This window comes from Pholcus phalangioides, unplaced genomic scaffold (genome assembly GCF_987345545.1).
Source record: "Pholcus phalangioides strain wild (caught in Gottingen) unplaced genomic scaffold, Ppha-v1.0 ptg000011l_1, whole genome shotgun sequence".
NCBI classification, from domain to species: domain Eukaryota; kingdom Metazoa; phylum Arthropoda; class Arachnida; order Araneae; family Pholcidae; genus Pholcus; species Pholcus phalangioides.
This window is the reverse complement of record NW_028301604.1, coordinates 21,464,308-21,479,849: the sequence shown is the minus strand read 5'-3', so window position 1 is coordinate 21,479,849 and position 15,542 is coordinate 21,464,308. Positions and strand designations below refer to the sequence as shown.

At 37.2% G+C, this 15,542-nt stretch overlaps 1 protein-coding gene across 9 annotated transcripts in view; it reads left to right on the top strand.

Moving 5' to 3' along the window:
* LOC149080216 (protein kinase C-binding protein NELL2-like) overlaps nucleotides 1-15,542 on the top strand; it is a 192,184-nt gene that overhangs the window by 166,895 nt on the left and 9,747 nt on the right. For all 9 annotated transcript variants that reach the window (XM_089239276.1, XM_089239273.1, XM_089239277.1 and 6 more), the window contains 2 exons: nucleotides 9,656-9,766; nucleotides 9,851-10,098. In XM_089239276.1, the coding sequence (XP_089095402.1) occupies nucleotides 9,656-9,766; nucleotides 9,851-10,098 (359 nt within the window). The remainder of the gene's footprint in view (nucleotides 1-9,655; nucleotides 9,767-9,850; nucleotides 10,099-15,542) is intronic.

The following is a 15,542-nucleotide window of genomic DNA, read 5'->3' as shown; positions in this document are numbered from 1 at the left end:
CAGCACTGCACATAAGCATTACACAGAAATAAACTTCACGGAAGGTTCACTATACATATACACCCACATTCCAACATGTACCAATTCGTTAGAGGTTCCGCAGAGGAATATGGACGAGAGGTTTTTTATGCCCATAGCTAAATTTATGGCTAAAAAGCATAGAAACTCGTCTTTAGAAACTGGATCAAACCTCTTCCCTTCCTGGGTTGCATAAAGATTTGTTTGGAAAACGATATGCTCCATCAGGGCTGATGAAAACAAACACAAAAAAATTGCAATAGGAGATTGTTCTTCCAGGTCCAAAATCTCATCACTTGTCCCAGTCCTTTCTGAATTCTGGAACAGTGTTGTGTCGTGGGGTTTTACTCCAAGTTATTATATCTATTGTTGATGGTCCTGGAGTCAAAGTTTCATCAACAATAGGTTCGTCTATGATAGTCAATTCTTCATCCCTGATACGCGAAATTCTTCCCGTTCTTGCACTTCATCATCAAGTTCAATTGAGGATTCTGGATCCTATGGTATTTCTTCAATCAAAGCAAGAGCTTCAGCAGCTGTAAGTCCTTTTCGAGGCATTTTGAATTTTCTTCTACTTTATAAAGGGACCATTCTCTGTACAGAAAAGACACAAATAAATTAAATTGCCAGACGCAACAGTATCATGTTACAAAACACGCATTCCAAAGATTTCCCAAGGGTGAGGAAATTGGTGCTGCCCTCTGTAGGAGTTATGCTGTAGACGCGCAGTAGGACTACATGTATCCCACCCTTTTTCTTCAGCTAATACGTTCTGAAAAACTTGTGGATTCAAAAATTACTTGCGAAGACAAAATTCATGATACTATACATTGAATTTGTATCATTTCACCCAGTTGGTGAGGCAAAATTTGGTAAATATTTGCAATCACTTTTTTTTTAGTGTCAGCAAAAATATTTGTTGAAAAAAACTACCATTTGTAATATGAATAAAAGATTGTGGACAACTAAAGCATCTTCTGATAACTTCTGGAATTATAAATTACATTTTAATTCGATTTGTAGCAAAAAATTCCTATTTTTTTGGAAGTTATGAATTTTTGAAAAAGGTGTGATAAAGGGGTTCCCACCGCCCTTCAAAGGGTTCAGGGATGCCGGAAGTCACAAATGATTGGTGTTGCTCAAAGTATGCAAGTCATATCTCTGTACAGGCAATAATATTTACATATATTTTTCCTGACAATGCGTCCCGTTTTTCGAGTAGTGTCCCGTTTTTTCAAATCTATTTGATTTTAGCGATGACCCGTTCTTCAATCTACTTTTGTAGTAGTGGTACGATTTTTACTGCAGTAAAATATAACAAACCTATGCAGGAGGGGGTATAGGGGTCCCATGTCTGCCCCAAGACCAGTGCCATCTTAATGCATGGGCCGGGGGCCTCAAGAGAATGCGGGTCTCACAAAAATGAGAACCAGTTAAAATTTTCGAAAATTTGCCGAGGGGGATCTCAGAAAAATCGCTTAGCCCTGGGGCCCATGATGCTCTAAAGCCGGTCCTGCCCAAGAGACAATCAAAAATTATTTTTTGAATAAATTAAAATATTGGAAGAAAATACCTTTTTATGTGTGCTATATTTTTCAATTTCTGTTAATTTAAAAGGCTTTTTGAAGGTAATGAATTCAAAATGTCTCTGGGACCGATGCGCTGAGTCCCCTCCATAATATTCACATAAAACTGTGAAATTCTATTATAAACTGATAAAGTGGTGGAAAATGGGTTTAATCATCAATCAATGATGGTTTTGGTCATAAATTCTTTAAAACCATGCTAATGCGTATTCTGAAATCGAATAGTTCTGTGGTATGTATTTCATAGTTTTTAATCAATAATTTTGGATTGGATTGTTGATAATTTAGTTGAATTCGTGTTTCAAGTTCTCCGATAATTTAAATTGACAACCATCACCACACAGTAATGTTGTGGGTCATTTGAGTATAGTGTTGCACAATATTGGGGAAGCTTACATTGAAAACAGAAAGTGATGCGAATACATAATGCAGGAGTTCTCGAACTGTGTGCCGCGGCATCCTGCAAAGGTTTTCCAAAGAGATTGTTAAACTGCTCTGGGGTGCCGCGGATGCAAAAAGTTTGAGAGTCCCTGACATATAAGTGTATAAGAGGCCCCACACATCCTCCAACGCTGCCTGCACTAGGATCTTTGACGGGCCTCTAGGCCAAGTGATTTTTCTGAGGCCCTATTAAGCAAATTATCGAAAGTTTCAACCAGATCTAATTTTTGTGAGGCTTCTCTTCTCTTGGATCCCCCGAGCCGTGCCTGGGTTGGCCCATTCTTTTTGACGGCACTTCCGCCCTTTGGGCCGTTCAAGGATTACGTCAGCAAATTTTTAGCCATTTTTGACCCCCCCCCCTGTCAGCGAAAGTCAGCAAAACTCTGACCCCCTCCCCCCCCCCTTGTCAGCAAAATTTCGTCAGCACCGCCCTCTACCTCTTAACGCGTATTGTTGGGATCAGAAACGTACGCAGGAGGGAGGGCCATAGGGGCTGGTGCGCCCCCAGATGAAAAAAATATTTTTTTAATGTAAAAAAACATTTTAAAAAATTAAAATTTTGAAAGAAAATACCTTTATATGTGTTATTATAATCGATTTCTGTTAATTTCAATGCTATCTGAAGGGTAAGAACTCAAAATTGCTCTTTCAGAAATTGATTGCGACCCACCCTTTAAGCCATATATGGTAAACCCCGGACCAAATGTGGACCTCAAGGTTATTTGATGTGGCTTACCCTCAAACCCAATTTTGTGAAAATGAACTAAGCGGCACATTTACAGATCGTTTAGATAACCCGTGGCACAATTCCAGAGCATTTACGTGGCCCATGGAACATTTTCGAATCACTGAAGTAAGCCTGTGATACAGTTCCAGAACATTTAAACGATCCGTGGCACATTTAGAGATCCCTTGAGTGATATTTGGCACAGTTTTAGAGCACATAAGCGGCCCCTCAGTGCGGTTCTACATCACTCAAGTTACCCGCGGAACATTCCCAGATTACTTAAGCGATCCATGGCATAATTACAGATCATTTGCACAGTTCCAGAGCACTTAAGCAGTCCGGACACATTTCCTGAGCACTTTAAGGATCCGTGAAACATTTAGAGATCTCTGAAGAGGCTCTGTAAGGAATTTATCATTAGGAAGAATGTTAGTTCAGGCGCCCACAATCTATCCAAAGGTTTTTTGTTTTTGACGGACCGAGTAAGATGCAAATAATATTTCATAGTTTCATAAAGGGTGGTAGGTGACGTAAGCATCATCCAAAACCCCCTCCCCTGTTATCATCAAAAGTCAGCAAAGCAGGAACCCCCTCCCCTGTTGTCATCAAAAGTCAGCAAATCGGGAACCTCACCCCCCATCGATGCTGACGTAATTCTTGAATGACCGCTTACCTAAGGGGCCTGGTGGGTCTCAATAGTTTCGGACATGAAAAATATTTGCCCGATTTTATATATCTGGGGGTAGGAATCGCAAGATCGTAGTGGGGGGGGGGCTTGAGGGTCTGGTCTCCTCCCGAAATATGAGAAAATGACCGAAAAAAGGGAAAAGATGGCCAAATCTATTGTTCTATAACTGGTTCCCCCCCCGAAATGAAAGTGATCCCCCGAACGAAATTTCTGGCTGCGCCTCTGAGAAATCATCATCCATTATTTCAAAATATACAAGAATGCTGTGAAATATCCATACAGAAAATGTTAAATACACAATTCAATAGATTAACACAAAAACTGGCAAAAATTCAGCACTGAAGGTCCATGTACAACCCAAATGTTACTTTTTTCTAATTTAAGGGGTCCAGTATTTTCTTTTGCGTCTGGGGCCTCAACTGACTTTAATCTGCATCTGCTCCCCCCCCCCCCCACGCAAAACTTTTCACGGGCTCTTCTGTAGTGAATTTACAGCTTGAAAAAAACCCCAAAAAATTTATGGTAATTGTCCCAGGCCAAAGAGGTGTTCCCATGTCGGCCCTACCCTTGTGGGGTCAAATGCCGAACTTGACCATACGGATATCGGGCATCAAAATCTGCACAATAATTTTACGGAATTTAAGACTGAACTTGACAGTTATTGGCAACATTCCCAGTTTAAACGACAGTGGATGGTTTTTCTACAGTTAATTACACAAAAGAAAGAAAAAAAAATATTCAGATAAAAGCAAACTTACGTGTGGTAGAAGTCTAGTATTCATCACACAATGTGTCATTACGAAATCCTTTGAACTTTGAAAAAAACAAATCTTAAGCATTTTTTTTTTTTTTGCTCACATAGGAGTGTTTCATTATTCCAATATAGCAAATTTGTGATTACTACTATCTGACATAAATAGTTCAACGTACAATAGTACACGAACGGCGAGGAATGGTTCGATTCTCTACATGCAGCTGGTCATCCGACAGACATTGAGCGGGGAAAAAAAAAATTACACACCATAGGAAGTCTAGTCAGGGCCACAACTAGGGGGAGCAGACGGGTTTCGTGCCCCGCGTGCTAGACCCAGAGGGGGCGCAAATTTCATTCTGAAACCTCACCTTCAACATTACAAGGAGGCGTCAAAATGTGCGCTTGCCCCAGGTGGCCAAGCATCTAGTTATGGCCCTGAGTTCAGCATAGGAATCCGTATTGCTGTACAGCAGAAACGATTTTTTCCCCCCTCATGTGGTAGGTATACTGTGTATCTATTCAAGGAAACAGCCAGGGAATTTTAGCCGCACACTAATTGCATGCTATCAGCAGCTCTATTTTCTAAACTTCAGATAACAAAGCTATGCCATTATTGCATTTATTTTATTTTTTTTGCTTTAATTTACAAGTTTTATTTTCTCAGCCACTTTTTTTGTACTTTTTAACTACATCAATGAGACGATTGATGCCTTTTAACCAGTGTTTAAGCTGGATAAAAAAATTCCTTTCACAAAAAAGCGAAAATGGTGGTTTGAAAATGCTACAATGCTAATGTAATGATTGATGGTTGGATGTCTACTCGTTTCGTACCTCCTGTATGCATATGCATTTTTGCAAAAGTGGCTACTACTACTTTCGCATTTTGAAAAAATGCAACCATAGCTTAAACCCTGCTTTTAACCCTTTACACGGCATAATAGCAATAAGCTTCATTATGATTTTCAGCAGTAAATGAGTATATAAAGTAATGAAAAAGTAATGGGTATAGATTAGTGTTTTCAAAGTGTACGTCGCTGTTTCTAGGGACATCGGCAACCTTTATGTGGGGTGTCGTAGCAAGCTTGAGATATTTATTTGTGCACCTATTTATGCTTTGAAGTTCTTTTATACAGGAAAATATCTATTTATCTATCCTGAAGAGCCGCTGACGAATCATGAATCAGGCAAGGAAGTCGTGGTTGACAAAAGTTTGTGAACCATTGGTATAGGGAAAAGTGTCCCACTTAACTTTACAAAATATTTGGGCTTACCAATGCTAAAATAAGGAGGCGAGATATCTTGTTAATGCCACTCAAAGGATTGAGATCCATCTGAAATCAACGATGAAATGTACTGTCTCCAGTCTATTGCTATGACTACCGTTGTGGTATTGAGATTCTATGATGCTCATTTTATTCTCATGCTTAATGGACATATAGGGTGTATGGGTAAGTCCCTTGGACCTGAAATGATTTGCAAACAAAAAGAGCTACAGCAATGCAACTCCTTACAAGGAAAGGGTCCCACGGATATGTCTTCAAAAACTTTAATTTAAAAAAAATAATCGCTTTCAGTGCAATATATATATATATTTGAGCTATGTTCAAATGGTGATTGGTATTGCTTTAGCAACCCGAGCAGATATGTTCCGGCGTCCCTGAAAGGGTTAAAAAGAATTTGAGCAACCCATTGCAGCGACATGTTAGGGGAAGGGGGGTTTCAGGAAATTGAAAGAAGTTACACATAACCACAATGGAAAATGGAGTGTCATCCCTGCTGAGAAAAACCTTCTGGGAGAGAAGAGTAGACACTGGCTGTGTGTGTTTTTGAATAGAAATATAGTGAGCAAGATCTGTATTAAGATTTTCTCGTCTTTTTGCAGGCCATTATACCAGCCTAAAGTAGCAGTTTTTTGCAGGTTTTTTTGTTAGTACGTCTTCAGGGGCAAAACTAATTCCAAATAAATTAGGATGCATATATAGAATATAAAAAAAATTTAGTCATATTTAGAAGGGCACTTGAAAATAGAAATTATCTATTGGTTGAATTTGAATGGTGTTGCTCAGCAATATCATGGAGTGATTGGTGTTGCTTGAGCACATATGTTCCGGCATTTTGGCCTCATTACATTTAGATTTTTTATGGCATTAATTAGAATTACTGTTAAAACTTAAGCATTAAAAGAGCCTCCCTTCCCCTTCTAGAGGGTGCAACAGTTATAAGAAAAGATGGCTGAGCTATAAGTATGAAAATATTAAAATTGATACTAGGAATCAAACATGTCTTGTGGAAGAGACTATTGCTGGACCAGAACTAGGCAAGGGCATAATTGTTTGATGTTCCGGGTGTCAAAGTCACCTTTTGTTAATTCAAAATTGGGGTATTGAAATAAACATTTGCCTCAGGTGATAGCAAATTTTCTGCTCTGCCTCTTACAAGGGTGCCCCTGAACATAAGATCCTAGATAACGTTTTCTATATATTAGCCTATATCATGTTTTTCATTGTCTCCTGATGTGTGCTATTTAAGAAGAATTTTATATTTTCATTTAGAAATTCATAAAAGTTATACTAATTTACATTTCATATTGCCCTTCTTGGTGCTTTTTGTTCCAGAAAATTCTGGGATACACAAGTTTTTCAACTTCAATATTTTGGGTGTATATGTGCTTCACCCAACATCTTTAAAAAATCAAAATTATTTGCTCTTTGAAGGGTGAAAGCAAGAAGTAGTGACAAGTTTTGGGTATTGAGAAAGTGCACAAGCGCATACAATTACTGGTTTAAACGTGTCAGGTGACATTTATTTTTTTATGCTTTTGCAATTATGTTCACCTATGTGCAAACTTCTGAAATATCTTATCTATAAATAAACATTGGTGAATATACAGTGAAACCCCTTTTAACAGTCACTCTTCAGATGCGTTCACTTCTCTTTTATGACCAAATAATAATTATGCTTTGTTGGAATTTCTTTAATAATAATACCCTCATTTGTGGTAATGGTCATTGCTCTTTTATGGACAATTTTTTTTGTCCCAGACTCTGTCTGCAAAAGAAGGGTTTTACTGTAATACATAATCATTGGTGACTGCTTATTTTTGAACCATGAACCTCAAAAAGAATATGCACAATCATTTTGTTATTTCTGCAGTAAATTTCTTGCACTTTTTTTTCCCTTTGCACACCATAATATCGAAATACAAAAAAGACATTGTGAATGGGCTTATAACAAAAAAATATTCAAGAAGAGGTGACAGAAAATTGAGTTAGAAAAGCTTATATTTTATACTTTTCCACTTCAGTGATATCTGCAGAAACTTTATAATTCCCCCTCCCTGTATGATTCTATCCTAAAAATTTTCATTCTGTACTGACAAAATATTTTGTGTCCTATTTTTATCACACCATTATTTTCTGGAATTTTAAGATGTTCATGAACTTTTGAAGTAGAAACTTTAGCTAATGTTTCATGTCTGTTATGGAGTGCTACAGATTTTTTCACTTTGTATATACACTGAAGAGCCAAAAAAACTGGTTCACCTGCCTAATATAGTGTAGGGCCCCCGCGAGCCCGCAGAAGTGCCGCAACATGACGTGGCATGGACTCAACTAATGTCTGAAGTAGTGCTGGAGGTAATTGAAACCATGAATCCTGCAGGGCTGTCCATAAATCCGTAGGAGTAAGAGGGGGTGGAGATCTCTTCTGAACAGCACGTTGCAAGGCATCCCAGATATGTTCAATAATGTTCGTGTCTGGGGATTTAGGTGGCCAGCGGAAGTGTCTATAGTCAGAAGAGTGTTTCTGGAGCCACTTTGTGGCAATTCTGGACGTGTGGGGTGTCGCATTGTCCTGCTGAAATTGTTCAAGTAAGTCGGAATGCACAATGGACATGAATGGGTGCAGGTGATCAGGCAGGATGCTTACGTACCTGTCACCTGTCAGTCATATCTAGACGTATCAGGGGTCCCATATCATGCCAACTGCACACGCCCCATACCATCACAGAGCCTCCACCAGCTTGAACAGTCCCCTGTTAACATGTAGGGTCTATGGATTCATGAGGTTGTCTCCATACCCGTACACGTCCATCAGCTCGAAGCAATTGGAACAGAGACTCGTCAGACCAGGCAATGTATTTCCAGTCCTCAACAGTCCAATGTCGGTGTTGTCGGGCCCAGGCGAGGCGTAAAGCTTTGTGTCGTGCAGTCATCAAGGGTACACGAGTGGGCCTTCGGCTCCAAAAGCCCATATCGATGATGTTTCTTTAAATCGTTCGCTCGCTGACACTTGTTGATGGCCCAGCATTGAAATCTGCAGCAATTTGCGAAAGGGTTGCACGTCTGTCACGTTTAATGATTCTCGTCAGTCGTTGTTGGTCCCGTTCTTGCGTGATCTTTTACCGGATTCCCGATATTCACGGTACACTCGTGAAATGGTCTTACGTGAAAATCCAAATTTCATCGCTACCTCGGAGATGTTATGTCCCATTTCTCGTGCACCAACTATAACACCACATTCAAACTCACTTAAATCTTGATAACCTGCCATTGTAGCAGCAGTAACCGATCTAACAACTATGCCAGACACTTGTTGTGTTATATAGGCATTGCCGACCGCAGCGCCGTACTCTGATTGGTTCTATATCTCTTTATTTGCATACGCATGCCTGTACCAGTTTTTTTGGCTCTTCAGTTTAATGTAAAATGCACATAATGTCTAATGTAAGATGGCTATTGGGATATATGAAGACAAATGTGAAAAAAGTTCTCACTTTGAATTAAAAGGTAATATAATAGGTCCGAAGAAAACCAGTTAAAAGATTAAAAGACTTGCAAAAAACCCATGTTGTTTTTTTTGTTTTTTTTTTGCCTCATTGAAAGACTTCCAAACACGTTTCAGCCAGTACAAAGAATAATTAAAGTTAGAATAGTTAAATTTTAAATTTGCTCTGGACAAAAAAAAAAAGAGATAGGAATTTAAGCGATGCAGGAGCTTATCACATCTAAAAAAGCAAAAAATGAAATTATTTATATAAAAATAAAGTAAATTTGTTTATAAATTTTGCTACATTAATTTTTTAATTAAAATATAATTTTTAATATTCATATATTCACACACATACAACTTTGAATTTTTAATGTTCAACAAATAAATTGTTCATATACATCTTGCTTTCATAAAAAAAAAAAATTCTCTGATTATGAAAAACTGTGTGATTATAAAAAAAATGTCTAATGAATCTATAGCTATAAATTTTAAAAACATGTCTGAGATGCATGACATAATACTTTAAAGTCACCTCCAAAGGGCATGATACATAAAAGTCGGCCGGTCTATATTGACATTATAAAAATGCTCAAACTTTTGATCGATAGAACTATGTAGTTTGAGCTTCGTTTCCTTGAACAATGCTCAAAATTTCTTTTTTTCCCTTGTAGATATTGATGAATGCATTAGTGGTAGTCATACTTGCCATGCATCAGCTGTTTGCATTAATGAAGATGGTTCCTATCAATGTAGATGTGCAGATAATAGCAGTTGTTCTTCAAGTAAGTTTCATTTTAATTTTTTAATTTTTGTTATTTGCCAAACAACATGGTAAAATAAGTAATTTTTTCATGTGACTGTTTTAGGTTGTTTATATTATGGGGAAGAATATCAACATGGTGATATTTGGTCCTCAGATCTATGTACAAAGTGCCATTGTATAGCTGGTGTTGTTATTTGTCAGCCTACAGAGTGCCAGTGCTCAAATCCAAACACAAACAATGAATGCTGTCCACATTGTGATCATTCTTCTGTATGTCATCATCAAGAATCTGAACTGATCTTTCATAATGGGGAACAGTGGATTTACCAGTGCCAAATTTGTGAATGTTTGGTAATTTATATTGCTGACAACTTTCAAATTCTTCAAATAGCTATTTTAAAATTGTACTGAAATTTGTTAAATAACCAAAATATTTTAGTTTCCAGATGGGAAACAATGACATTGATGCATTCAAAATATTTCATATTTCTTATATCATAATTAATTGTCAAGTAAAAAGCAAGAAGAAATACAAAACGAAATTATCAAGATTGTTGTGTAGAAGTTAGACTAAAATCTTAGCCTAAACTATAGCTAAAAGGCTAATGTTTTATGTTTGTTATGGAGCAGGGACGCCAGAAGTCAAAAATGATTGGTGTTGCTCGAAGTGTGCTTGCTTTGCAAAATAATAACACATTTTTTTCCCAGATAGAATATAATAATTAACCAGAGACCATACGTTCTGCTTTCAAGTAGAATGTCCCGTAATACTCCAGGTGGTTGTGCAGGACCGGTTGGGATATGAATTTACTCTCTGGCCACTGAATCAACATTGGAAGAATCTGTAGAATATAATGGGGCAACAAATTGGCCAGGTATCTAATTGCGGACTATATTTTGTGCATGTATTGTAAGTTCAGATTGGATTCTTTGTATGCAATGTTTGGCGGAGATAGATTGTATTTTTATTGTGACTGCACCTGTCACACACCCCTAAGGTTGGTTATGGTATGGGCCATTTTTTCCAGCATGGCCCTGGTCTTCATCGATCACCTGCACCTTCGTTGAGACACAGTGGTAGGCCATGATCTATTCAGGAGGAGGTAATGGCCATTTAATCGTCAATTCTTTCAAAATTTAAATCATCATGGTGAAATAGGTAATCTGACATCGAATAATTGCAGTATGCATTTTAGAACTTTTTTCCTATCCGATCAAATAAATTGTATGTTCATTGGATTTGCCCATGTCCTCCAAAATTTAAAATTTAAATTGAAAACCACCACAGACTAATATTGTGGGTCATTTTAGTATACTGTGAAATAAATACATTTTGAATTGCTAATCTATCATTGTTACGTACTTGGCTATCTATGAGGGTGAAAACCAATTTTAATAGTACCAGAATGTATTTTGAGCATTGGCGTACACAAAGGCGGAGGTTTGGGATTCTAACCCCCCCCCCTCTCAGACCGAGATTATAGTGTTATTTTGCAGGAAAAAACATTACCCCCCCCCCCCCTCCAGGAAGAAAAATTGAAACTCCCCCTTGAGAAAATTCTGCGTATGGCTATGATTTTGAGGTACCTAAGGCCTCTCAAGAGAAGCACGAGACATTTTCAAAGAGGTTTCTTGTATGGGGCTGAACTTGTGCCGATTTACAGTTTACACTCGTCTTGGAAATCTTTGTGCCAGGTCTAATTATAATGAGACCCTCTTATGCAATTGAGGTCCCCGAGCCGTGCCCGTTTGGGCCATGTGTAAGGATGGCACTGAAGCCAGGGCCAGAAATAAAGGGGACAGAGGACAACTGCCCCTGGCTGCAAAATTTAAGCGGCGTCAGTTTTAGGTGAGGTAACAAAGAACACCGTTATGAAATTATCGAATTTCGAAGTTGTGGGGGCAGTAAACTTTTAGTTGCGGCCCTGCTAGTTCTCAAAGTATGTGTCACAGCTTTCTGAGGCTTTGCGACCAGTTTTTTATTTATGTGTGCCCATTGACTTTGAAGTGGTCTTTTTTAAACTATTCTAAGGGAGTCAAGGGGAACCATGGGGGGAAAGTTTGAGTAATGCTTCATAAGCCCACAAAACTACTTATTAACCAGGAGGGGGGGAGGAGATCAAGTGAACTGACAGATATGGGAAAAAGGTTAATAAACGCACTGCTATCTATACACAGGGCTGCCTTTATCAGACGCAAAGGTTGGTGCGAAAATTATTTCAGGGGGTTCTTTAGCCCCGATTTTATGTATTTTGGGGGTATGTGGAAATCGATCATTCAGATTCATGCGTTACCACAGAATATGTATTCAGGAATACTGAAAAAAATATGAAAACGTTTAAATTTGTAACAACGCAAAAATTAATTAAAATTTTGAATTGATGAAAATTTCGAATTAACAAAAGGAAAAATCACAGGATTTTAAATTCAAAATTAATGGGGGGGGGGACCGGAATCGATTGAAATTTAGAATCAATGAAAGGGAAAAATCTCAGAATTGATGAAAAACTCCCAAAATTCATGAAAATTCAGAATTAATGAGGAAAACTCCTATAATTGATAAAAATTCAGAATTAATGAGAGAAATAATTCCAGAATTGATGAAAATTATAGAATCAAATCAGTAGAAGCTTGGATACCTTGTTTACTACCAAAAAAGATATGCAGTCGATCCCGCTTATAACGATCCCACTTAGAAAGTTTTCCCTCTTAGTACGATTTCTTTTCGTGTTCTGGATCCTAACTAATTCTCAATAGGATATCACTTTTATAGCGTTTTCTTGACGGTTTTTCGAAAACGTTATAAGCGGGATAGAGTGCATATATATATTTGATGCATGTACTCTGTAAACATATTTTTCAATTTTATTACAGTAAGTGTGGAATCACCTAAATCGTGGGTCCTGGTGCAATCACACCTGTCGCACACCCCCTAAGAGCGGCTCTGGTTGTACACACAACATTATGTACTACTGTACATATAGTGTAGCCCAGTTATTTCCAAACATTTTTGGTTCACGGTGCCATTTGTATTCAGCCTCAGTCCAGCCTAACAGAAAAAAATAATCTATAATACTTCCTCCGCGACTTGCACCAGCCTGTGATACACTGTGACATTTTCTTTTTTTGGCCACCCAGTCAGTGCATATAAACTTCTTTTTCAACAAAGCCGGATGCCGTACTAATCAAACATTCTATAGTTCCTTGATTCTAGATTTGTCAATACTGGGTTTTATTTCTGCATTAGCCATCACCAAGGTCTGTGAATTTATTTTATTTCTTTGATTTTCTTTCGATTTGCAAAATTTTTCACCGGTCCACAGATGTGAGAAGGTTTAAGAAATCTGTTGTACAGTTTATCGTAAGAAATGTTTTAATAAATCCTACAATTTTTTAAATTACTGAATGGATAGAATGCCATGGTGACACGTAACACAATTTGCAAACCACTGGTACGGCAAATCTAAGCCTTTTGTTCTCTGTGGACCAAGAAAATATATCGCTGAAGAGCAGTGGCCTTTACCCTTTTTTTCCATCACGCACCCCCAAGTGCAATATGACTTTTCTTCCTGTACCTCCTTGAATAATGTTTTCTATTCTCTATTTTTTCTTCAATCAATTACATTAATTATGGGTATTAATTTTATTAATAATTTTTATACTCTTTTACTTATTATTCAATTTTTTTTCGGCTGCTATTAACCTTTATTTGTGGCTGCTTTTTTTTAATAAATTCAGAAACTAAACTAAAAAAAGTTACTGTTTTATAACATTTGGAAAACAGAAATTTGGAAAACAGTTTCAATGAATTGTTCTTGTTAATTACAGCTGGTACAGGGTGTCTTTTTAGTCCTATCTTGGCCCTTATCTTATCAAGCGTTCATCGTAAAGAAATGGTTCCAATTTTAAAGATGCTCAAAATTGTCTATTGAAAAATAATCACCCTGTACCAATTTTCATGGAAAACAAAATTTTTTTCGTAATTTTATTTTTTAGTTCTTAATTTCAGAGAAAACAAAAACAAGATTTTTAACAAAAGCAAATTTTTTTTTTTAAACAAAAATAAAATTTTAGTTATTAATTTCACTGAAGTATAAAATCTACTCTTCATCAAGAATTGATATACGATTTCTTTGAGAAAACATTTTCTTTTCTTTTCTGCTCAGCGTGAGAACTTCCCATAGTAGCCAATTACCAATTATAAACACTGGCGGTGAATATGTATATATCGTATGGTCATGAAAAACACATATTTTAAGCAAAGGCAAGTGAAACTATGTTCGCCTTATCTCAAAACTGCTTGTCATTGGACAGAGAAAATTCGGGGGAGGGGATTATCAGGAAGGCTAAAATTTATCGAACATGGGTTTAACAAGTAATTTCTGAATTATAGTTGTTTTTTTTGTTTTGGTTTTTCCCCGCCATATGGTCACCACCGAATTCAGAGGCTGATGGAATAAAAAGGTCTTTGGAAGACTGGCCTGGATCAAGATCTATCCTGTCTTTCTTTTTATTGTTTAGTTTTGGAGGAGTCTTTTACGGCAACATTTCTAGGGTTCTAAATGATGGTGAGTTATAACAGCGAGGGCATGTGTGTTCAGAGTACAACAATTTCGTTTTTTTTTCTCATATTTTCTACAAAGAGAGTTGACACCTCTTTCCCCCAATCTGGTCCTTTCGTGTACAGCCCAATCTGTGTTTTGAATTACTATATGTTGGACAATGGCCATTCCAAAGCAGTGGGGCTGCCGCTTAATTGCTATTGCCATGACTGGAAGGGCAACGTCAGGTGTTTTCTGGCTTTAGTTTGAACTAATGAAAGCGCTCTACTTCAAAAAGAATTTGAATAACCGCAGAGATACATTGGGGTAAGGGGGTGGTTTCAGGAAATGGAAAGAAGATACAAAACTACAACACAAAGTGGGGATGTTATCCCTGCTCGTAAAAACGTGCTAGGGCAAAGCTGCATAAGAGCGGCTTTGAACTAGGGATAAAGAGGGAGATAAGTAGACACTGTGTGGCAGTTTTTGAATAGAAATGGTAGGCAAGATTTTCATTGAGAAACTATTGTTTTTTTGCGGGCTAGTATACTAGTCAAAAGTAGCAGGTTTTTACTTTTGTTAGTATGTTTTTCAGGGGGTAAAACAAATGCCAAATAAATTATGATCCATATTTAGAATTTTAAAAATTTTTAGTCATATTTGGAAGGACACTTTAAATTAGAAATTATCTATTGGATGAATTTGGTGTTGCTCAGCAATACCATTCAAGTGATTGGTATTGCTCAAGCAACACGAGCAAATATCTTCCGGCGTCCCTGTTATGGAGTATTACACTGCAGATTTTTACTTCATAGAAAGAATAGAAAGTGGTTTTTCATATTTATTTTTATAGCTCAGTTTTCAGGTTCTATCAAAATAGTTATGTTGAAGGATGAATAGAAACTCCATTTTGAGCCAAAAACTTATGATACCATTAGAAAAAAAAATAGAATGATGAAAATCAATAAATACATGAATTGGCAACCTGTAACTGTCTATTTAATGAAGGATGAATTCACTAAGATAATCGGTAAAACTCGGCTTGTTCAGCTTCGTATTGCTTTTCAAATCAAAAAAAGTGTCTCAATTACATCCACCCCACAGTCCTTCATAACAAAAAAGATTTTTCATAGAACAAAAATTTTCAGCCATTAAAATTTGAATACACTTAGTTTGTCAATGCTGGTATAGCCCCATCTTGTGGACATCACTTTGATTAATTTTCTTCTTGGTTTCAAATGAGGCTCCTGATGT